This window comes from Petromyzon marinus, chromosome 19 (genome assembly GCF_048934315.1).
Source record: "Petromyzon marinus isolate PM22_M1 ecotype Great Lakes invasive population chromosome 19, UKy_Petmar_22M1.pri1.0, whole genome shotgun sequence".
Classification (NCBI taxonomy): domain Eukaryota; kingdom Metazoa; phylum Chordata; class Hyperoartia; order Petromyzontiformes; family Petromyzontidae; genus Petromyzon; species Petromyzon marinus.
This window is the reverse complement of record NC_133685.1, coordinates 5,691,127-5,717,067: the sequence shown is the minus strand read 5'-3', so window position 1 is coordinate 5,717,067 and position 25,941 is coordinate 5,691,127. Positions and strand designations below refer to the sequence as shown.

Here is a 25,941-nt window from a genome sequence, read left to right as displayed (position 1 = left end):
TGCTCTCCAACACACCGGTGTGCTGTACTAGTGACGAATTGGCCACGTTCTCTTTACATGACAAACCTTACTAATTGGCTGTCGGGTGGTGGCGGGTTTAACGACACATTTATATATTTACGCAATCTAACCCCCAAAAACTATTTTGTGGATGATATTGGTCGCCAAAGCCTACGCGTTAAAGTGAGTGGGCAGTCAAAAAAAGGATCTCTGTTGAGGTTTCGTTTGCGATCGTCTGAGATGCATTGTCCGTCTCATTTCTACTGCCTGTCTCGTTTGTATTGTTTCGTTTGCACTTTTACACCTTTTTTATGGTCACATCTGTCCTGCCAAGGCCGTAGCCATGGAGTCAACATTGGGGGGGACAAAATCTTCCAGGGGGTCTGGGGTCCCCCCCCCCCCAGAAAAAAATCTAAATTTGAAAACGAATTTCCTGCCATTTCCTGCCTAAAATATTTTAAAAATTCACGAACACATGGGATTGCCTTTTTGTTTATTTTTAACAATAATGTCTAATAGTGTTATTGTATTACATTGCTCTGTTTTTCTTTTTTTTACCTTTTCTTGTTTCATCGTATGTAATGGCAGAGATTAGGGATTTATAAAGTACAACCATAACCACAATCATATAATCAGAAATCTATTTTATAGCAATATACGGCCTTGTATCCTGCCAAGTTATGTATTGGTGCGGCCCGTTCTTGCCTTGTATACACTTTCTAGTCCGCCTTACTTCTTACGGCCTGTATGGTTCTGTCCCGTCTTTTATTATTTCATCCGTACTGTTCGTCTCGTTTTGTTTTGTGCCCATATACTTTCTCACCCGACCTGCTGTCTGCTTCGTTGCATCTGCACACACTCCATCTCTCCTGTTGGCTCATTTATTTCGGTCATCATTACTACCCGAAGGGGGTGTGGGGTGGAATGCAATTTGCATGAATCGAAAATAATCAATACGTACGCTCAATTGTGCATAGTAAGGACCAATTTCCACGCATCAATAATTTACATTAAGAATTCGATTCGTCATTTACAGCCCTCTGGTAAATCCACTGTTGGATGAAGACCTCCGCATGGCCACGTCCGTTTATGGGGATTTGTTTGACTTTACCACACTTCACCGCCCTGGTTAGCCGTGAACAGAATTAAACTTAACACTGTGTACAACATGAGTGAGTAATGCAATTAAAAGGACGTTCAGCCAATGATAATTGACTGTGCGTGAAGAACAGTGATCTGAACATATATGAAAATGGAGGGGACAGATAGTGTTGGGTTTCATGACTATAATATTATAGTTACTGCCTACAAAATCCTAGACAGTTTGTCAATCAGGCAGTACTGTACTGCTGCAACATGGCAAACGGCTTGATCCTGGAACCAGAGATATTTCGGTTTGGCATCGCGGTGCAGTATTGCCATTAATACATTTGCAGCTCAATGTTTGGCTTCTTATGTTATTTGCAGCAATGCAGCACAACGTGTGCCTTCCCGCAGAAATTGCAGCAATACTGCACTTGCAGCCTAAACTGGGCCTTTTTTGCAATAAACAATTTGCAGAAACGCAGGCCAGTGTTGGTCTTCTTCGCAGCATTTGCAGCAATACTGCACGTTCAGCTCAATGTGGAACCTCATTCAGTATTTGCAGCATTCGATAGTGTTTGCAGTAAAGCTGCACCGTGTCAGCCCAGTGTTCCCTTGGCAATCACGCGGTCGGCTTCGGACCAATCAGCGGCGAGTTGGTCGCCGGTTTTTTTTAAAACAAAATCACCAAATGTAAACAAGCTGTTGCTGCGTGCAATTTTTACTCATTTGGCGATTTCTAATTGCAGACGAAACACGTTCGTTTGGTGAGGGTCACGGCGACAAGCCCCGTGTTGAGTAGAGGCGGTCGAGACCTCCCCCTTTCCCTAGCGACAGACTCCAGCACTACTACACTATACACTACACTATTCACTACACTATACACGACTATACGCTGCTATACACAGAGTCTAGCTCTTCCCGGGGGAATTCCCAGGCCAGCCGAGCATATAGTGCCACCAGCGTGTCCTGGGCCGGCCCCGGGAGTCTATATATATATTTTTAAAAATAAAGTGCTGTGCTTTTACGTTTGTCAATTGAGCACGCAGCTTTGAATAACGATCCTATTAAATATCCGTTCACCGTCTGTGTTTAAAAACAAAAAAGATAAAACAAAAATTATGTCTAGACTGCACTTGTTAATGATACCACTTTGCTCAAATGATGTATAATAACCGCGTGTCCGCTACTCTAGTCTTTACAGACCAAAAAATCACTGCTTGATTGAAGCCTTCCCTCCTCCCCACGCCGTGTCGGTGAAGTTGGTTGGACCATACTTCACCACGCTAGTCGGTGCGGATTGATGAAGGGATATGGGTTTATCGTTGGGACTTAAACACCGATTCAGACAATCACTCGCTGGCCGGGAATCCAACTCTGATGGCCGGGTTCGTAGCGTAGTTGAACTTAGAACAACTTTGTTAATGGCCATTGAAGCGAATGAATGGACGGCACTGAGTGATGGTGGCCGCTAGAGGGCATTGCAACACAGCGCGACAAAGACCCCACAATTCATGAACAGGTTTGGCATTCTCTTTGGTTCTATTGGGTAAAGTCACGTAGGTAAAAAATAAAATAACAAAACTCACGACGTTTCGGCCACAACACAAGCGGCCTTCATCAGGTGAAGGGACGAGACTGTCTGGAGGACAGCGCTGGAGTGAAGGTTTGGCATTGCCTTGAGAATTCTTAAATGTAATCAATGCAACAAACAAAAAAGACACGTGCTCGCAGCTCATGCAATATGCACTAGTGTCACACAGTGGCACTAATACTTCAGCGATGGATACAGATTGTGCAGCTTATAAATATTGACATTTTTGCTATGAAAATGGGCCAAAGCCCAAAACTTGGCCTATTTTTTTTATTTTTGTCCTTTAATGGCACAATATTATTGACGATTGTGCTGCGGTTTTTATATACAGTACATAAAACTGTCATTTGTACTTGTGTACCACTGCCAACGCAGTAGTATCACTAAAATAATTTGGTACAGGAATATACGCGCGTGCATACTATTCTCCGACTGCATAGATTTGTTTACATTTTCCCATGCTGAGCATGGCCATTCTGTTATGTATTGTAACGTATTGTTTGCTGTGGACTGATTGTGGCACGACACGTATTAACACAATTACAGTATATCGTGGGGTTTTTCTCACCAAAGCAAAAGCCTTAAGGAGCAGGTCCAGTGGAAAATAAACTGGTCAAGGACAACCTCTGCGGGTAATCAGAGATGTACTCTCGAAAAACAGCGAGGTCAGCTTTCACATGCCATTGCTTTATCAATGCGGCATGCAAAATGTACATTTCTTTATAACCCTTGAGCTACACCCATTTCAAACCTTTTAAAACAGTCTGCATCAGCAGCAGACCATGCTTTCCCACCTGATGATGGACGCTTGTGTTGCGCCCGAAACCGTCGTGATTAAGTTTGTTTTATTTTCTACCTACGTGACTTTACCGATTACTTGAAAGAACCCAAAGAGTATGGATTCCTGCAGTCACGAAAGCTTCAAATCAAGAATGTACAATGAGTTTAGCTCCATGTCAAAAGCCGGCTTGCACTGAACACGCGTAGACTCCCAACTTTCATCAGGGGGTGACCATGCTCGAGTGCATAACCTTCATTGGCTCTCCATGCATTATTGACTTGGCTCGTACCGATAGCCCCGGCTGGGTTGCCTCACTGTCAGGCCCCTCTCCAGACCGGCTATAAATGGCCTCGGAGCCTTCACCGGAACTCCAGCGATGCATAATTTAGTGCTCGTGGGTATAAACGTGCCATCAACATCGGTTGGGGGGTTGAGCGGAGAAACAAGATGATGGATCGGCGCGTGGGCATTAAAACCACTAAAGTGTGAAGGCGTTAGAGAACAAGCCTTACAACAACGATGATGCTCTAATATAGCAGCTCGCGGTTTCGACACGTGCAGTTGCAATATAGGGCGAGATTCGTTAGTTCGTATGTAACCTGTGTGGAGGCGTATGAGGTCAAAGCATTGGTTGGTCGTGTGTATTGGCCTCAAAAGCCAAATAAGCAACCTGTTGCTTTGAGTTAATAAGCCACCCATGATAAATTATGGAGGGGATGATGTGCGTGGCCCTAATGGACTTGGTGTAAATCGGTGTTTTGTCAAAACGCTGTTTTATCACAGCAATTATTTTTTGGTAACAAAATAAAAAAAAAATTTCCACCACATCCGTTGTACCGCTGCACATTTTCCACAATTGGACATTTGGATAATGGCTTCATGCCGATGGCACGGAGGGCAGTGGGAAAGCCTCGGTGTCTACATTGCAATCCAATACAAAATGCAACTTTTAGGCTAAATGGATTGTTCTCACACTGCGCAGAACAGCCGAGTACATTGTCACATTCAACACGGAATTAAGACAAAAGGAATGGAAGTATAAATTCCCAGCAGCACAATCACAACCAATGTAAATAAATTCTTTGTCACTCTCTTGTGCAATAGTCATAACAACAGAATAACACATTATACATAATTTCAGCATTGCCCTGAAGCTCTGAGCAATCCCTCCGAGGATGATAAACTAAACGAATGTAATACTTTTAAACAAACGAAAAATACTCTGGAAGGACCCTCTAACCCTTGTGTAGGCATTTGGACAGTATGGCATATTGGTGGTTTTGCTAGTATAGAGTGGGGGGGGGGGGGCCTTAGGTCACATTTCCTGCATTCCGTGTCTTTAACAGAATCCATGTGTGCTGCACTTGGGTCCCCTGCCTCTTCACGCACATTCTGCAGGTCATTTTCTCAGAAGGCCGGGTTAATTACAACCTTGACACGCTCTGTCTAGCAGACAAAAACACCACGTGACGTTAATAATTAAGAATTACCAGCACACGTCGCTGTCCGGTAGTTACTTGGTTTTAAACACAGAAAAAAAATTGAGGTGACAATTTCTAACATTTCTCTGAAAAGGATATGTGTTAAGATGCACCTTATCAATACTGGATAACCATTTGGGTTACCACCTATTTTGGTTTTCCCAAGGTTATCCTCTTTTTGAGGAAGCTGTCCTGAGAAATGTATAATTCTTCCTGGGACATCAAAAGTCTCCGTTTTAATCATTTGCCTAATAATACAACACTCGTGACAACGCATTTAAATGGAGCTCTCCCATATTTCAGTCTTGACAAGACTGTCTTGTGATATTCTTCTCACAATGTCCTCGTATTTTGTAACTGAAGAGGTCCTAAACCCTAAGAACCAAACATACAGTGCCGCACTGACCCGCAAAAAAAGACTGAACTTTTACACATCTAAACTACACAATCTATGCCTTAGGACTTCTGTGTCATAAAACAGTTGTTAAAATGGGTTGGTTGGTGCAAGGCTCTGAATGGCAGCGAGTCCATTCCACCACAGCAGGAAGGGCCACCCTGCGCGGGACCAACGGAAGCATCTTGCGAGAGATGAGCAGGTCAGGCAGGAAAGTTCGACCCCGCCACGCCGGCCTTCCTTAACGAGGTGCACATGTGCAGGGCCTGGGTTTACACGTGCTAAATCAGCATGGTGGTGGTGGCAGTCAGGCCTTTCTCCGTTCCCACCCTCCTGGAGGCTCCACTCGCACTACTTGAATTGCCTGGCAGCAGCTGAGCCCCAGTGGGTGGGGGCAGAAGGGCAGGAGCTAGGCACTTGAAATGAAATAAGTGAGCCCAACAACATGTGCAAGACATACAGACACCCGACACTCCACTGAGCTCAATGAAGGGAAAAAAATCCAATAACAAATGATCGCTTTGCCAACTATTTACAAAAAAAGTGTATTATAAAAACACTGTGCATCTTTGGAAAATATTTTACAAGAGAGAAACATTAATGAGTAAATCTAAAATACAGTACAGCCTTTAAAAAAAATTACCCCCATATTTACACACACCAACATTTAATAAAACCATTCCCTTGTAAAAAAAAGTACATTTTGATGCCTTAATAAAGAGAATACCAATTTTAATTTACCACTTAGTATCGCTTTGACCAAAAACCTTAAATTATCAAGCTGAAAAATAGAAAAAAAATCTACAGCATTTGACGAGTACTTTGTTTTAGCTTACAGGCATTCCTCAATGTGAAATGTTTAAGTAATTTAATTAACAGACCACTGGAGGAAATTCTTTGCCAAACAAAATATTACAAAAGTGGGATTCAAATGGCCAGGACCGATTTAGATTGGTGGTGGCATGCTCACCACACACAGCTTGGTCGGCTAAATAACTCCACAGAGACACGAGTTCCTTACCCACATCTAGACACTCGACAGAAACAGTCCTTGCCCATTATCAGCAACATTCTACAAACAAAAGGGAACCTATCGTGACAGAGAGAAAACGGAGTATAACACCAATGATACATTTTACTATATTATCTCGCTGGAGCTGAACATCTCTTTACTCAACATGACTGTTGCAAATTTAACCATGTTACCATGATATAGATAATTAGACCACATGCTATCAATTTTATAAATTCATGAGAGCCCTTATAAAATGTCCACTATTTTGTTCAGTGTCTTGTTTGGCACTCAAGGTGTGCATTTAAGGACACTGCTTGTGTCGAAAATCACTGCACCTACTACCTTGCCAGCAGTGGCAATTAACTGCTGGGCTGCACCATTACCTTCATAAGCAAACAAGTGAGTTGCATTTTCATTCGATGGAATAAAAATTTAAACTGAAGATATTACCCAAGACGGACAATGTAATGACATATTGTTATCAAGCGTCAGAAAGTACTGAAAGTTTCTGTCATTTGATAACTTACAAATTGACATTTTTTTTTTACCAAATATTAAAGTGATTATCTACGTGCAGACAAATACGTTGTGAATAACATGGCAGTAATGCAATTACAATGAAATGTGGAAAAAAAATGCTGAAAAACTTTAAATTTTGGCCTTGCCATATGAAATTTTTGACAGTTTTATGGCCGATCCTACAGAGCCTGTCTACAATAATACAGCTTTAGCTCTCTGAAGTGTTATTGAGTTGTGCCACATGTTGTTAGGCATGACTTAAGTTCTTCTGGAACTGACGGAAGTTCCTGAAGAACTGAAGTTCCTGAAGGAGCTCCCAGGATGTGCAGCCGAACATCAGAGATCATGCCAAAAAAAATGCAGTATAACACAAAACAGGCATTGGACATCTATACAGCACAGCCACAAAAAAGATCATGCTCTGCTACCTACCGCTTGTCCAAAAAAAATATGGGTAAGTAAAAAATCGTTCCCACTGGTAAACAAAATGCCTTGCAATTCAACCAAGCCCCCAAAGACATTCTATTGCATCTCCTGCATATTGTTAAACAGCATCTAAAAATATTGCACACAAGTTAACTGCAAATGCTTGAAATGTTTGACAGCATGCTATCTATACAGTATAATTGTGGAAACATTATCCCAAGCACCATGAGAAATAAGCCAAGCTCCAAATCGCATTAGACCAACACAAACCGGCATCACCCCTTAGAATTGATCCCTGTTCACAGATTTCATCACTTAATTTATATACAGTGGGTTGGAAACTTGTCCAAACAACACTTTCTTCTTGGGATGAACAAATTATACATGTGCTGGCACCAGTCTTTGGTGCAGAACATAGGGCAGGAGTGCAGATTTGAAATACTATTATGGAGAAATGTAAAAATTAATTGCCAAATCTATCATTGCTTCGATGAGCCAAAGCTATAACATCTCCTGACACGAGTGTAGTAAATGACCCCGCATTCAGTAGGCTTTTTGGAATGTTAGGAGCAAATTAATTGCCAGCGCCAGCAGTTAAAGGAAAAACACTAATTCGGCATAAACATCTAAACAAAATATTTTGAACTTTGAAGAAACAACATCTTCATAGATATTAATTCTGGTTAATGTGCACATTCTCTAATGACCTAACAGATGTTTGAAAAGTATTGTTAAGGAGTGTTTACGTGTATTTTAAGAAGCAGTTATTAACCAAGATTAAAAGCTAAATGATAAGAAGTGCAAATTTACTGAAGCAGGTGCTATCCCAACTTAGTACAAGACCAAGGTTAGCAGTTCACCGGGTCCACAAAGAACTCCACTTACAATAAACCTGCTATTTGATTGGCTAGATTAAAATAATAAACCCTTGAATGCACAAACATCACTCATCCCTACTTACATTTCTCAGCTGTAACAGGTTTATCAGACTTGATTCATGATGTTATGTTATTCAAACGGACTTCATGAAAACATGGCAAACTTTTGACAATTAGCACACAATTACTTTGGAGAAATTGAACCCGATTAACCTCAAAATTTGGTGGGTTAATCGTCTCGATGTGATATAAGAAAATGGCATGGCCATGCTCATGCTCCAAAGAACAAGAATGTCCATTATTCACAGGAAAGACAATTCTGAATTGTCCCCAAGTGTGAAGCCAGGGGGTTAACCCATCTCAGGCAGAAAGAAAATCCCACACCAAAGACGATTCAGCCCGGTTAAATACCAGCATCCGTGATGGCTCATACAAATCACTGTCGAAAACAGCTGAAGGCAAACAAGCAATTCATGAAGGAGGGGTGGGGGGGGGAGCACAGATGCATCACATCCTTTATAGGTGAAGCGCACTGGTGATCAAAATTAAGGGTCGCGAGTTAGTAAACATCGCTATTTGCTAGCGTGTATTAAAAACTCGTTTCATCCAATCGTAACAACTCTTGTGATTATTTTAAACCACGCAAAGACAGCAGAGGGGTAAAGAAAACCAGAATGCAACTTGACCCAGATGGGTAAGAAAAGTACTGTCGCTATTTATATAATCATCATCTAGACAAGCAACGGCTGCTCTTCCGAGGCCAGCCAAGAAAACAGGACACATCTTGAGGGGCACACCACCACATTTCGGTATTCTACAGCCATCAATGCTAAAACAACTCCGGGTAGTTCATGACGTTTGCCTATCTCCACCATGACTTCGACAAGCCACGGTATTCCCTAATTTTCACAAGAGAGCTGAGTGACACATTACGTTCCAAAATTGCAATTTCACCAGTAACAGCGATGCACCACGAGGTTCCGTAGAGTCCAATAGAGTCCAGTGTTGGCATATGCATTGTATGTATAACTACTGTCGCACGTAAAGGAAAGGGGGGGGGGGGGGAGAATTAGTGGGTGGAGGAGGTGGTCCGGAGAGACAAGGCATTGGCGCTGAGGTCTAGCACTAACGGCCAGGTTAAGGCGATCTTCTCCAGTAAAGGTGCTATGCGTCGGCATGGTCACCGCCATTCTCTTCCGTGTGCAGCTGTTGCTCCTCTCCGTTATCCTCTTGTGGTGGCCGCACCCGCTTGAAGAATCCCATCTGCAGGAGAGAAGGGGAAGTGTGAGGGGACAGTCAAATTGCTGCACCACACCAAATGCTCAAATGGCGCATTACGAGCTTGGGGAAGTGATGCCGCATAGTGAGATGTCCCTCAGCTGTGGCGCCAGGTGGCCTGAACAATACAGAGGACATCGTTTTGTGAGAAGGTGACTTTAATTAAGCGTTCCGCACAAAACATCTTCAAAACTGGGTCGGATTGATCGTCACTTTAAAACAAAGATGTACTAGGGCTGCCGTGATATGGCGACACTACGATACATCTTAAGAGTATATGGTCGACAATAATCATATCATCTGTTTGGCTAAATATTATATTGTAATCATCATTGCTCATTTTTTTTCCTAAACATTTTATCATCACATGATACTTAGGAAATAGAAAACTCAATCAATTTCTAAATAAATTCTATTATACAGTCAATTAGTATTTTGTTACGTTTTTTGGAGTAATTTATGGCATCGAATTCCACCATCTCTACAATGCATTGAAGACTAATTACTTTGGTGACATTATAGGTTTTAATCATAAGAAAAATCTATGGCAGCCTTTTGGCGAGTGAACTGCAGTGGATGAACATGTAAGTTATTGTAAATAATCTTTACTCGTACAGCAAAGTACAAAAACAATACATTGAGAAATCTCGACTGCAATTACAAAGTCATGGGGAACTGACATCGTGATAATTGTCACTTCGTAAGAGTTAAAAAAAAACATTGCATCGTGAAAAATTACATTGCAGCAACCCTAACGATTACCTTCCACATGGCGAAGACGAGGAGGGAGAGGAGGAGCAGCCCTGCCAGCACAGCCACGATGATGACCCATACGGGCACGGGCTGGTTACCATCCTGGTTGGCCCATGCGACACTGGTGGTGACCTGTGAGTGACATCGCCACTCGTCAGCACCGGAGAGAGAAGCGACGCCCAAAGCAATGGACAATTCACAACACCGAAGCGCGTTGGAAAAATGCAAATAAACATCAGTGAGTTGGTAATAACGCTGGGGTTGGAATGGCGGCATGAACTGCACTACAAACCTGGCATCTTGCGTTTGATTCTCAGCTATAGCTAACGTCAGTGGTGAGTCATATGTGAACGGGTCCTTCACCAACCCACACTGTCCAGCGTGGTGAAATATGGTCATCAGGAAGTGCATTGACAATGCGCAGTACATGATGCATTTAAATGTAATTTATTAACGTGTGCACGTAGGTTAGTTATTATGCTGACTATGCATGCTTGAGTGCATATATCGATTATTTATTATTCATGCATAATTGTATTTCCCACCCTTTGGGAAATAATGATCGGAATTAATGAGTCAATGCAAGAAAGAGTACAAACGAGACAAAGCAGACTGACGTATATACGAGCAAGTAGATGAGACAGCAATTAAGACAATGCAGATGAGACAATACAAAGAAGACAACGCCATACAGGCAAGTACAGCAAGGTGGACTGCACAGTACAGACGAAGGACCGAGAGAATCAACACATGACTAAAAAGTATAGACGGAGCTGATGGTACGATAACATTACCTGGAAGGCCCCACTTGGGAGCTTCTCGGGACGGATCTTGTAGGGCATGTCATTGACGAAGAAGTGTGCCGCCGATTCGATGGTGTGCTGCTGGCTCTCCTTCTGCACTCGGTCGAGTGAAAGCAGGCAGCGCAGAGAGGTAGTCGATTAAACAAAACTGTTTCAATAATTATACCAAAGCGAAAATGTCATATTCTCACCCCTATGTGTGAAGTACAGTGAAATTTCACTTATCCGTGTTGATTTGGGTTCCGCTTATTGGCGGAGTATTACTATCCACGAAAATATCTCCGAAGTCGCCAAATCATCCACGCGCAAATGCAGATGTGCGAATTTGCCGCACGACTAACATTATTCACTCAAAACAATGGACGTTACCGCTTCTCGCAAGAAAACTTAAGACAATATGATTAATTCAGTGCTCGGAAACCCATACCTCCATGAAGGCTTTGGCCCAGAGGCGTGACTTAATCTGTAGCACAGCATTGTGGCCACTCTCCAATGTCTGCACCGTGCAGCGAATGTGCAAGCACTCGGAAGTGCTGCAGTTCTGCAGCGGGGAGAAGAGCCACACACAACAACAAAAAACTATTTGATTTGGTGTTGCTAATCTGGCTTTCCCTAGGGTTTTGTTTTCTCCAATACTTCAAACAAACAATTGACACTGACCTACATCATTAGACCTCCTTTGCCAGTACCAAAATGTAATAATAGGGGTTTTTCCCCTTTTTTTCTGGCAACAAAACTGAAACCTTTTTTTACAAGGATTCATGTCTGCATTAACCACAATACCTGCAGTCAAAATGCAAATATAGTATTTTTTTGTTTGCATTTTGACTGCAGGTATTGTGGTTAATGCAGACATGAATCCTTGTAAAAAAAGGTTTCAGTTTTGTTGCCAGAAAAAAAGGGGAAAAACCCTATTATTAAATTGACACTGACTTTTAATTTAACCTCTGTGAGCAGAGCCACTGCTCATGTCCAAGTCAAATGCCAAACTTGATTTGTGCTAATTGGCAAAATGTTCTTCCCTCTCCCAAGTGCCAATTTCTTTTCTCACAGCAAAGGAAGCATATTTGGACATTTAAATTTAGAAAACCAGTACCGTAGTATGAATATGAAAAATACTAAACTTCAAATATGTCGATTTTTGATAATGCCATATGAGGCTGTATGGATTCAAATGTATTATTGGTGTTATTTATTCATAACAACTGCATCAGTTGCACATGACTGTTGCTCCAACACAAGATTTCAAAATATATCTAACAATGCTAAGCATTACTTTTTGTGTAAAAAAATATTACTCCTTGATAGCTGGCCATCATGATTAGTATACTGTGGTAATAAACACAGGAAATCATGAAATTCCGGAGGATATTTTTTTCATTTTAAAATGCAAACACGTTCCTCCCATTGTATTTTTGATAATAATCCAGTCCGAATGCGATATATATAAAGCACCACTCACCAATGATGAATTGGCTGATACCTGGGAAACTGAGAGGGTGGTGGACTGCCTGTTTTTGTTTGTTTAATGATGTGCATTTTTTTTTAGCATGCGGGTTTCAGCAGTCAATCGTAATGCAAGTGTGGTCTTGCACACAAGCATATTCAACCGCTAAAGATGCCCGCAGTGGTGCATGGTGAAAGCTCGAGAGAACAAATGCTCAAAACGCGGCCCAACCAGTAAGGCCGCACGTGGTGTTTTTGTTGTTATCGAGTCGACGCGTTTGTGCCGTTCAGGCCACGAACCAGAGTCCTGGGGGATTTTGAGTCTGCCTCGCCACGTTGAAGCTCCCGGCGATGGATATCACGGGGGTTTTCCTTATGTTGGTTGCCCGTTTCATTCGCGCCCGGCGCATCGTGCGAGTTACTCAGCTGCACACACACAAACACAAACGAATCGGCGATAAGTGATGCTTAAAACAATAATAAATGGTTGCTCACGGATGGCCACTGCTGACACCTTGGTTCTATAATCTGGGTTTCAGCCACCCGTGATTAACTTGGGTTCTTAAGTGTGGTGCAGTTAACAGTTTCAGCTCGGTCACTAATTCACTGCACACAAAATACTATCAAATTAATTTGATTGTTCGATCCACTTTTGCAAAATTCCAACCCTGATAAGGAAAGTGTGCCCCCTAAGTGTGTGGATAAAGGTCAATTGATTTGATTTCATGGGCTGATGCGCAGCTCAGTCAGAGATACAAATGGAATCTTGATCTTATTATAGGACAACAATCTTATAATTATTTTATTTCCCCAAGCAGATGGAAGTGTGCAAATATTATCTTGTTGGAAAAGGTAACCTAGTTTACTGAACTGGTAGCAAATCCAATAATTAAAGTGGAAACATAAATTTTACGGTGATAAAAAAATATTGGAGGGGGGAAGCCAGGGCTCACTTTCCCATAAATGTTCAGCGCTATCCAGAGGGGACCTGTCCTGGTTTTACCATGATTGCCTTCAAGTTGAGGTAGCTGTCTGACATTACGATTCCTGTTTTTTTTTAAGTTGCATAATTGCACACGCCTCTCTGGCCTCTTCCAGTATTGTGAGATATTCTTCTTTCCATGCTTTGTCCTGGTTTTTTTGTATCTCATTGCGGGTAGCTGTAGCAGAGCTGTTGCTAGACACCTTAGCATCTGGGTCAAGGTGCCACACACTTGCACCCCACCTCCTCCCCTGCTGTTTCGGCACTGGCACCACTCCGCCCAAACTTTGAGGGAATCACCTTGAGGTTAAGAGGATTGATCTTGCTCGACGAGTCGGGAACACACTTAATGGGACCCTCCGTGTTCAGCGCCAGGACATAGAGGAGGTAGTCGTCGTCGGATCGCAGGGGCCAGCTGAGATCCATCTCTGCAGAGCCCACGCGACTGGGCCCAATGTTACGGAGCTGCTCGCACCAATGGTCAACAGATGCATGTGGGGGGGGGCTTTAAACAAGTGAAAAACGCACGTGCTGCCAATTCCTCATTCTTGTGAAATTTTGTAAAAAATATTCTATTCTCAGCAAAAATGATTCCTCCACATACCAGCTGTAATTACTTAACAGATGTTTTGTTTCTTCAATATGACCCATCTCTCATTATGGTGCATTGTTTATAGACATTTGGCAGGTTAAATGTAAGATGCCAGGTAAGATTTACTCTATTAATGATGGTGTGCTTTTTTCATGCATTGTTTTTCGGATGAACGATCCAAGAAACTGTTGGGTTTTTTGTTACTGTAAAGTTGGCGCATGTTCACAATTATTGTGCTTGCCTTGACTTGACATGTGTTTCTACATGTAGTAAAAAGTTATATTGATGTGAAAATTACACAAGGAAAACCCATTATAAGAAACAAGAACCAGTGTTAACAATTGCTTTATCTTATATGATGCTGTATCTTATATTAATGTAGAGTAAAAACAGACAGCAGCTCACATACATATACACAAACAAGGCAGATAACTTCCACAAACACTCCCATGAATATAAAATGATAGACATGTTAATGCATTATAACATAGCACAGTTGCTAACACAGTTTAACGAAATGTATTACCTGAATACAGGTGTAGGAAATTTCAGGGAATTATATCATAACAATAAAATGCCTATGATATTTCACAGTACACTTCTCCCACCCCCGAATAGAAAAATATCTGGGGAAAATGTTTTCCCTAGAGATTTTTCATCATTTCACGAAACCCTTCCCTGCTCTCTACAGCAATAAATATTATAGGAATGAAGAAAGTTTAAAACTTGTGTTGTAGCCCTTATCACCTTTTTCCTATTTTTTTAATCATGTATTTGTGGCATGTAGGTTAGTCTGACTCACTTGAGTGTGAGTGCGTGAATAAACGATTCATTATGAAAAGTTAGGCCAAAGGTCATAGCTCATACATAGCACACCATTAATACGATAGGTTCCTGGTTGCTTCCAGTCCAGAATGCACCCTTAACCCTTCCAACTCAAATTACTCCATCAAGTGCTATAGCAGACTGACCGACTCACAGATGGACAAATTAAGATTTATATAATGTACATAATTTAACATGTCCTGTATATCCGTGCAGAATATATTATTCTGTATTCATGTACCTCATAAACATGCTGCACCAATGGTCCAATATCCTCTTCTTTCACAGGGTTCTCAACTGGCTCCCAGTTTATGATGGGGAGCACAATCTGATCGGGAATGGACACCCTGCGGACACAATTCACGCCGAGGTATAAATAAAATGGCATGCATATGAATTAAAGCCATGAACATGAGCCAATAACATTTGTCATGGTGTGTCACATATGCGTGCAAAGTGCATCACCAAAACTTGCCAGACACCACAACCCAAACCTTCCACACATCATCAGAACACATGTAGTGCTAGGTGCACTTTGAGGCCACGTTAAGTGCCGAAAGCTCACTGCTGGCAGGTCACGGGACAGTCCAAGGTGTTATGGGTTAACCAACTGAGATGGACTCCTGCAGGCAGTAAATACCCACGAATAATGGTGGTAATGTTACTATAGTAGTGCATGGAAAAAGCTCGAGAAGAGATATGCTCAACATGCGGCCTAATCCGGAAGTGTACACTTGCATTACGAGTGACTGCGAAAACCTACGTGCTAAATCAGTGCACTAAGATTGAGGTTGGACAATAACGCAGGGTGATTGCACAATCACAATACTGTTGTCACCAGGACCATGTGGTCAGGCGCACCATGGATTTTAGTGTGTCTAACTTATGCTCTGATGTATAACACAATGTTGCTCATCGTGTGCAAAAAACAGATATTGATCTTGTGGATGCAGTCATTCCCATTCCTAATGGTCCTGCAATGCTACATATCTCCTGCAATTGAAAGTGGACGAAACACTTTTTTACATATTTTAATGCCACGAATGCTTATTCAGCACAGATGTAAGGGATCTGCGAGCCACCTTGACGCACACGCACCACGCAGACACGACATCGCCGCTCTCGCCAAAACACGCACCAATCACACGCGCGGGAATGCGCTGGATGGGGGTCAGGGGTTAAAGGGCAGTGACATCACCCGGACCAGGCGTGCCCGACGTGGATGTGTATTGTGAGCAAGGGCAGAGATGGGGTTAAAATGGGCTGTGGGACTCGTGTTCGGGGTTGGTTTTGGAACGAGTGTTGCTGTGCGTTGGAGAAATAAAGAAGTGCTTGAACCATTCTCCGACTCCTCTTCACAGGTACTGTGCTTGTAAATGTAGAGCTATTTGTGTTAATCCACTGCTGGATGAGGGTGACCCCATGCCCTGCAGATTTGTGGGGATTATAAAGCCATCCTTGACCAGGCTGCAAAGTGCAGGTCGGCGCAGGAGGGGAGCATATGTGGAAGCTTAGAAGCACAATACAACAATGTATTTTACAACACTGCCCTCTGCTACCCATCACCTTGCCTCGTAGCCTACATAAAGCTGTTGGTGTATGGCGGTCGCCAATCCTAGCACTATCTAGGCTGAAACCTGCTTCGCTTCAGTTTAATGCGTAGGCTTTCACGACCAATATTATCCGTTAAGAGTTTTTTTGGGTTAGATCGCGTAAATATGTCCTTAAACCGGCCACCACCCGACACAGCCAATTAGTAAGGTTTGTAAACAAAAGGTGCCAATTTGTTACCAGTTCATCACACCGGAGTGTTGGAGAGTAAACCCACAATATTTACAATTCGAGAACGTTTCGCCAGCAATTACAACTAGCATCATTAGGCGGATGAGATTGAGGTTCATTTCAGGTAAAATTTCGGTCACACGTAGGAAGCGTGATACTCACCCAACTAGATTCACTTGCGCGAACACTCCCACCGGCAGCACAACCGTCTCCGTATTGCTCTCTGGGCTTTTTTCATTGGAGCTGTAAAAATCAAAGAGGATTATTACTTCGAGTGAGTACTTTCTAATGGTTACTTATTTTGTTTCAAGTGTGTAAGCTAACTGCCAGCGTGATTTCTAAACACCGCATCTGCCACTACACATGTGCAACTGCAAACAAAGTGCATTCCAGCTCAGCGCTGTGCGAGTAGGGAGTGTGTGAACAAAAGTTATGAACCACATAGTTCATGTGTACAGACTGCCTCCCATACTTTATGGCTTAACAAACTGAATACACGGCCAACAATTCGGCCTCCGTAGACAGGTTAAGTTTATTCGTAACCATGTAGGAGACCGTTAAAACTGTCTATTTTCAAAAGCACTCTAGTTTAAATAAGTACAGAAAATAAGAATGTGTAAACAAAACAATGCAAAAACAGCATTTGCAAAATGTACAATCCAATCAAGACTAGACAAAATAATAAACACACATGTTCAATCCTCTACTGCACGGGTGGGGAACCTTTTTTTCTGCCAAGGGCCATTTGGATATTTATAACATCATTCGCGGGCCATACAAAATTATCAACTTAAAAATGAGCCTGTTATATTTGGTCAAACATTTAATTAACTCACCCCTAATGCGACGGCTGGAACTGCTTCTCTTTGGTGAGGCGCGTGATGATGTTAGCTGGTATTGATGATGTTGCTACTCGCAACTGCTTTTTCAGGTTTGCTCTCCTAGATTTATTGAATTTTCGCGGGCCTTGTATGGCCCGTGGGCCGGACGTTCCCCACCCCTGCTCTACTGGGTGAAGGCCTTCCTACTCAGCCGCCATCCAAACATGGTTCTGAGGTGCCACAATCCACCACACTTATACATAAATTCTGATCTAAATAATACATATTAAACAATACACTTACAAATGTATTATTTTTTAATGGAAGGGTCTGACACTTCTACAATCTCGGTGGTAGACCAGAATAATGATGCATCAACTAATAGTTGAAATTTAATTAACACGTGAATTACATCATGTGTATGTATGTTGAACTTCCTTTGCACTGTACGTAGCCAACCATGCTTGTGCCAGGCTAGGTGCACCTTGAGACAGTAAAATATGTATTACTTCAATTGCTATATTTTGTATGTAATGGGCTCGCATCATCCCTGAACCTCCTTGAGGTACTTAAGTCAAATGTTAATGCTGAACCATAATCCACCAAAATGCAAAGTGGGGGCGATTCGTTAAACACTTAGAAAAAATAGCATATTTATATTTGTCACTGGAGCAGCACTGAGCCCCCTAACATTCAGGTGGCTTCACCAACGCAATGTTCTGGGATTGGTACCTCTTGATATGGAGGCTGAATTGAATGGGCGACACAGCCTCCTCCAGTCGCTGAACGCTGAATCTCAGTCCAACCAGCAGCTGGAGGAATAGAGTGAGGACAGATTGGAGAGAACCCAGCGTCACATGGCTCGACTGTCTATTTATCAATGTGAGAGGATTCTCATACAGTCCGGGTACCACAGTGGCAAGATGTTAACTCCCTCGCCTGGTATACAGGAGGTCATGGGCTCGATCCCGACCCTGACACCTTTATATTTAGAGTTTGCCTGTTCTTCCCGTGGTCGAATGGATTTTTTCTGCGGGTCCTCCGGTTTTTACCTCCACATTTAATAAACATGCGTTAAGAGTATTTGGCTGCGATAATTTTCCACGTGATAAGCCACTTTGTTGCACTATCATTTGTGGCCTGGTCGCTTCTGAAAAAGAGCTATATAACTCAGTGGGCATTACCTGGTAAACTAAAAAATAGTTTTATAGTAAATAGTCCGTTCCCACTCACGCAAACATCTACGCCAATTCGAATGCACGTATAATAAAATGCACAGCCTAAATAAATTAAAATAAAAACAATTAAATCAATGACACAATGAATAGTGCACCCATATGCCACGCTTAAATATAGAACACCCACGCAAAAAAATGGTTACGCAAATGATACCCTTGCTGAAAATAAGACAGCTGGCTACATCCGTCAGTCCGTATTTGTTTTAAGATTCCCATCTGGTTCAATTTAAAGTAGTTTGTGGCGAGTACGGCACAAACGGCTTCCCGCTATCACGCGCGATGCGGGGCAAAAGTCTTTGGGCACGTGGAGCCTTACGTTGGTGCCTCCTCTCATCGGGTTTCCCAGATCACACACCACACTGCGGGTCAAGTTTTCTGTCTTGTACGCACACGTGAGCTTGGCAAGGGACTGTGGATGAGATGGAAAAAAATACTTTGGTTAAGACGGCCATGTTGCAGAACACGGCAAAGTTTAAAGTTTTTAAAAGAGCGCTGCCCTCATTCATCAGCCGTTCTGGTTTGTATGACGATTTAGACAATTGTCTTGATAATTTCACGTGGAGAAGGTTTATGTAAACGGCATAGATTATTTAAATTGGGTACCAGTATGCAAACACTGCAACACACCAAATTAACGACATCATCTGCAAGTCGTTGCTAAGACAAACAGAAATGCCAAAGCCTGATGAAATGCATAATCGGTAACATAACATCGTCTTTAAAACTGGATTCGAAACAAATGTATGACCACAAACATCAAATCACTTGTCTATGACACGATGATGGAATCATGATTTATTTTGAACCGTTGCTTTTTGTAAATCACGCATTTTTATGTCACAGTCCTTTAGAAAGACAATTTTTCTGACGTTTCATAGCTGTGTTCAATGTAAATGCATAATTTAAAAATATATTTCCGGAAATTATATTCCTATCGTGTAATTGGCATCTTGCGATTAGTTGAATAAATTTACATTCACAAATTTCAATGTGAGCAGTGCCCTTCTGTGTGTCAGGGAACATCCCCAGCAGATGAAGTCACGAAACTTCACTTAAATAGCCCTCTTTAGATTACACTGAGAGACAGAGGAATATATGGATCAAAAAACAAATACAAAGTATAGACATCACATTCACTGTCAAAGAAACTAAGTGGGCTTCGGTAGAATACACCACTAGAAGGGATGTTGGCCGATAGACTAGACTGGTGATGGAATGACAGTCAATGGAGGGAACATTCCTGAGATGGCAACTACTTTGTGCGGGAGGTTAGAACGAGTGTGGCATCGCAAGACTATGACGAATGGTGGCAGTATTGGAAGGCCGTTATCTAGCAGTGGATTGACCAAAGCTAACGATGATGATGACAACAACAGTCAGTGTTTGTCACAGTCAGTGTTTGTCACATGCCAATCAAGCTAAAAAAGACATTTTAGAAGCTGGAATTAGATAAGTTTAAACAGTTAATGGTGACCGGGACAAAAGTATCCACTCCTTACACTGCAGAATTTGGTTTAATCATGGGTGACTAAAACCCAGATCCAATACCCACAGGAAGCTATTCACTTTGTACCAGTCCAGTGTTCAAATGTGGTATTCATGCACTTAGCTGCTCAGTCACCAAATCATTCAACCAATGCATGACATGTGGCACTGACCAGTGCAAGCCAGTGTTCTTTGTTTGGTTGTGCACATGAATTATGAGAAAAGCAAATATTCGTAACTCAAAAGTGGAATTGCGTCCTACCATACTGAAATGTGCCAATGAACCAAAACATGTTAGCAATTATACCAAATCATGCACTGAGTACCTAACGCAGCTGGAAAGTAACCAAAGTTCTGTTAACCAAGTCTTATACTCCCAGGCCAGGGGGGGTGGGGGAAATGGCAACAAAAAAAACTTCTCCTATTTCCACATTAAAGACAGCTACAACACAGTGCAGATGGCAAAGTTTCACCTTATTATAATAATTATTAACAAGATTCTTGTACAATAAGCTACATAAATATATATATATAATATAGCTTGCTTCCAAGAAAATACGTTGTGCTCATGTTCTCATGCTGGCAAAAAATGCGAGCGAACAAAAATACACGGCAATAAATATGACATGAAGTGAAAACGCAGTCACCGATTTAGCTTTCATATCTTCATCGGTCTTTATAACTATCTTACTCGCAAAAACATCACTCACTTTTTTACTTTCGTTGACTCCTAAAAACATTGGTAAAAAAAAGTATGAACATGAACATTTACAGTCCTTTGTCACTCGACAACTGGACCAAGGCCTCCCCACACCATGTCAGTGATGGTGGTTGTTTTGCCATATTTCATCAAACTGGTCAATGCGGGTTGGTACAGTATGGCAAGTTCTGATATTGGAGTCATGGACTGAACTTGAACTTAGCTCGCAGGATTTAAAGCACGTTGCACTAACCACTCCACCTCCACTCGCCGCCATTAATATAGCTATCAAAACGTCTGTATTATTAATACATTTTAAATCAAGGTCGGACAAGGTGTTTATGGCTTACAGGAATCTACTGAAACAAAAACGTGCATTTAAAAGCAAATTTCTGTATACGAATCTTGACAAAGTGGCTCTTTCTCCGACACTCAATGAAAAATTTACAATTGCAGAAAAGCACAGAAATATACATAGACATATTTATATACATCTAGCCAGTGTGGATGAGTAGGCCAAATACGCTCAAGAGCAGTTCTCTAGAGCTCCCTGGAGTGAATACCCATCCATCAGCAGTGGTGAGAGTAAGCACTTGTGAGAACTGTCCATTTACCTTCTACACAGACTCAAGAATGTTTTTTTTTTTACAAGGAGCTATGGTCATCTTTTGTCCACCATTAAAAATACAAATCAAGAAATCACCACGAGAACAAATGCTCAGGTCACGTCAGCCCGATGTTGCGACACCACACTCCCGCCAGTATGCTGGGAACGAGCGAACGAGCGAGGGCCTGTTTTGCCAGATGGGTATTATTTAGGGTTTCCTGTGGCGGCCGGCTGTAATCATTCACGCCGTGACAGCAGAACACGGCCGATGCTCAGGGGATGCTGTACTCGCCACCCAAGCTATTCGGCCCCATGCCGCAGGAACACGGCACGCGGGTCAGAGCTTCACAACGACTCTCCAACAACGAGGCCGCCGCCCCTCTTCGTCACCGCAAAAAAGCACTGTTTTGAGAAGAAAGCCAAATGGATCGAAAGGCATTTTAAACAATGTCCGGATTTACTGTCAATGAGTAAAATAGGCAGCGGCAGGAATGAGCGTGTAAATCATTCGTTTCGAGAGAGACCCTACCGGCTACTATTTAAAGATGTGCCTGCCTTGTTGGACCGAACTGCACTGATAAAGGTTCAGCCCTGCAATTGATTTATCACACCATTCTTAGTGGACGGGCCTCCACTAGAAGGAACTCTAGAGGGTACCTTAACCTACTCTTCCATGCTGCTTGGAAGTGTCGGAAGAGGTGGGAGTACACACTCACTTTAGCCCACCGAATGTGGCCTACCAATCGACCATTTGTGGTGTTCCCATTTACACTGCTGGGTAGACAAAGGTGTAACCGAAGCTATGGCTGTTCAACATGTAACATCAAGTCCCCTCCCATCCAGTTGGATCCATGCAGTAATGCTGAAGCGCTTGGGGGAAAAAGGCACGTGTAATTTAAAACACGCATGCGTGCACGCACGCAACATGCGGGGAGGTGTAATTAAATTAGAACGTCATTGAGCTCATTCATCTTTCAACAATCTAAGGTTGCAAAACACATCCACGCCCTTCAGATCGGAAGTATGATTTAAATTCACAGGAACATGATAACTGATTTTAAAAAAAAAAACCTCAGGCAAAAAGAACGAAATGACCAGCGATCGCATAGCTGCTGGAAAAACAAACACTTCACTTTGATGTGCTAGACAAGCCACGTTCAGGCCCATTACTTAAAAAGGTCTGCACTTTAAGAAATGAATTTATACATATATACAAACAAAAACAAACATTCCTCACGTAGCCTACACTGACTGTTGGTATTCTTAGTGAGTACTGTTAGCGAGCACCCATACACATATATAAACACACGCATTTCATGCAAGAGTAACATCAATCATGCACGCTGCCGTTTTGCTTTAAATATAACCATAAACTATTCATTGTAAAACATGCTTTTCCTTACGGATCTGTCTTCAGATACGTATTGACATTTTGTCCCGTAATATGTGAACACGTGAGTGCAAAACGTCCCACTGGACCGTGTGGAACCCTGCAAGTGTGCCTGCGAGAGAATGTGTGCGGGAATAAGTTATTCCTCTGCAAGTGATATATTTGGTCTGTAAAGGACCTCGAAGTAGATTTCTACGAAAGGAACTATATAAATGTTCAAATGATTATTTTTGCAGTATCATCGGTTGTGCACGTATGCGTGTGTGTATTGCGGGAAGCGTAGGCTAGTGGTTAGCACTCTGCGCAATGAACTCGGTCACCCCAGTTCGATTCCTGCTCACGGCCATCAGTAACGATTATCTGCATCAGTCCCGGACCTGCCCTTGACAGACTCAGCTTTAAATGAATATCTGACACAGTGTGGTGCTGGCCACCCACCCCCTCATGTGCCATGCTGACCTCCACAAGTACTCGTTAACAGTACTCGCTACACGGGATGGGGGGAATCTTTATGGTGGTGCAGTGGTTAGCGGGGACGGCTTTTCCGCACGATCCGGTGTACTCGCTCGTTGGAGGTCATCTTTGGGAGTCATGTGCCAAGGAAAGGCGTTTCGTTGCCGGCACCTCGTTATTTCGGACGACGCCGACGTAATCGGCCTCGGGCGGCAGGACCACGTGGAGCTCCGCCTCGTAGGCGCCTTCCCCGTCGTTGCGAGAGTTCACCGTGAGCACCAGGGAGTTCTCGTCGCCGATGTACAGCTGCTTTCGGTCTCTGTGCAACCAGGGCGACGGTAAAAGGCGAACAAGGTGTGGCTCAACACATTGCTCGCACGAGTCGGGATTAGACGTGGCAAAACCCGGCCCCGTACAGGCAGACTAACGCCTGATTGCAGGCCAGGTAACCGAGTAGCCTTGAGACCGGCTGCCACTGGGGGTGCCCTTTGAAATGTTTGACATGAGATGCGAGTCGCTTACGGGCGTAAAGTGCCCCGCCCGATGCTTTATAAAAAAACGGATCGTTATCTCACTCCCCTGCTGGTGTACGGTTCTCCCATTACACCTCCGATTCGCACCTCCGATTACCGTGGTTGGCTACGCTCGGTGCGAAAGAAATTCAGCAACCATACGAATACTGTACAGTGTCTAAGTCCAAACGCATGAGGGAGCTCTACAGAGCGCCCCCCCCTCAAAATGGTATTTTTGGCCAACTCTTGCTAGTTGTGCAGCACCGATTCAGCGCGTGAATCACAGCGCCATTCTCAGTATTCAGACATAGGCTCTAAACTTTACTGGATATGAGTATTGAGCAAAAGGTATTATAGTCTAGATAAAGGTTCAGCCCTGCAATTGCTTGTTCACACCACTGCTGGCGAGCCTCCGCTAGAGGAGCACCAGACAGCCCCTCTAGCCAGTATTTTGGCCTACTCTTTCACACTGGTCAGATGTATTGTAAGAATGGGATTGCCCAAAATTGTACCCTATTACACATGACCGTCCAATGGATTGACTATGGTGCACCTACTTATACTGCTTGGTGGACAGGAGGTGGTAGGATTTAAGGAACTTGGCTCATCGTTCAACTGCCGTGCTGGGAGATCAAACCGGTGACCTCTGGATTGCACGTTCAGTGTGCTAACCATTACAACACAACAGCACGTCTTGAGGAGCCACAAAGAGACATAAGCAACAAGGAGGCGATGGGAGGGTTGGGTGGATGAGGCAATGTTTTTTCCACTGGCCATAGCCTCAAGAACGGTGCGGGGAGCCATGTTAGCGAAACCTTGTTTTTGCGAGAGAGAGAGAAAAAAATTGACTGCCCAATTACATCATTAATATTCGAAGGTCAACATCGCTGGGCACGTACGTGTAGTTACGGCTCAACATTTTTAAAGATGTTGATGAACATGCTTACATAAACAAAACATCGTGATGTTTTTATTTATTATTTATATATAACAAATGTGAGCCGTCAGCTTATTAAACGAGTGTACGTTTTCGCAGTTGTGCCTGCATGGTTCTCCAGTGTATTTTTAGTTCCTGAAGAAGCTCCGAGCAAACGGAGCTAAACCTCGGACATCGTGACAAAGCAACATGTGGGACATCCCAAAAACACTTTTGAGAGTTATCAAACTGTGCATTTCGAACATTTTCATTTGTTCACCATCAATTTATTAATTTTGTGCCATAGAAGAAATGGATGCAAGTGAGATTCGCAGTACTCACGACAGAGCCGAGAGCTTGAGAGATGGCACGCAAATGTTGTCCGACCCACAGTCCAGAAGTATATGAGCCTAAAAGGAGAAGGGAGTGATGTTAGATTTTAACATAGACTATCTCTCTCTGATCACAGTCATCAAACAGAGCAGTCAGACTCACTACTAATTGCATCCATCAATATGTTTAAGAGCAACGGGGTCGGCAAACCTGCCACTCCGGAGCTATATGGGGCTCTTTAAAGACCACTTTGTGACGTTAGAGTTTTTTGTACCAAACTATATTGAAAAAAAGGCTCTTCTTGTTATTTTGGTGTCCGACCACTGTTTTAAAGCATCAAACTTTATATTGATAAAGATTTTTTATTTGCCCAGAAAATCTGCAATGAGTCTCAAGCACCGTTGTTTTTTTCGGTTTGACATATTCTATTTTCTTTGGAAAATTCCATGAATGAGTGTTTAGCATGTGGGAGGAAACTGCAGTACTTAGAAAAGAACCATGTGCATGAGGGTAACGCTCAAGACAGATAAGATTCAAGAACCATTGGTGTATTGCATTCTATTGGCCACCTCACACAGTCCAAGCAGACATTTGAATAGAGAGAGACAAAAGGATTACACAGTCAGAATATTAAAACTGAGAATCATAAAATTGCCCGCGACAAACCTATGTATGATTAAGGCTACGACTTTGCCACGGTAGTAATTTGTCATTAAAATTTCCCCCAAATGTTGGCGAAAAAAAACAAATTGGTAGAAAGGTCAGGGAATAAGGTGGGACAGCGCACCCCCCCCCCCTCCTCCACCCCTATCCTGACCTCCCACAACATCTCACTGTGGTGAAATGTTATCTCC

General features: G+C 42.7%; 1 protein-coding gene across 3 annotated transcripts in view; it reads right to left on the bottom strand.

Moving 5' to 3' along the window:
- Window positions 1-5,849: 5,849 nt before the first annotated feature.
- The window catches only part of LOC116943899 (integrin alpha-8-like), a 59,112-nt gene continuing 39,020 nt past the window's right edge, over window positions 5,850-25,941 (bottom strand). For all 3 annotated transcript variants that reach the window (XM_032957227.2, XM_032957226.2, XM_076068095.1), the window contains 12 exons: window positions 25,097-25,164; window positions 23,498-23,645; window positions 19,008-19,100; window positions 18,186-18,265; window positions 16,795-16,875; window positions 15,092-15,197; window positions 13,734-13,898; window positions 12,752-12,877; window positions 11,433-11,546; window positions 10,997-11,098; window positions 10,212-10,334; window positions 5,850-9,434 (listed from right to left, as the gene is read on the bottom strand). In XM_032957227.2, coding sequence (XP_032813118.1) covers window positions 9,336-9,434; window positions 10,212-10,334; window positions 10,997-11,098; window positions 11,433-11,546; window positions 12,752-12,877; window positions 13,734-13,898; window positions 15,092-15,197; window positions 16,795-16,875; window positions 18,186-18,265; window positions 19,008-19,100; window positions 23,498-23,645; window positions 25,097-25,164 — 1,305 coding nt within the window. In that variant the 3' untranslated portion in view covers window positions 5,850-9,335. The remainder of the gene's footprint in view (window positions 9,435-10,211; window positions 10,335-10,996; window positions 11,099-11,432; window positions 11,547-12,751; window positions 12,878-13,733; window positions 13,899-15,091; window positions 15,198-16,794; window positions 16,876-18,185; window positions 18,266-19,007; window positions 19,101-23,497; window positions 23,646-25,096; window positions 25,165-25,941) is intronic.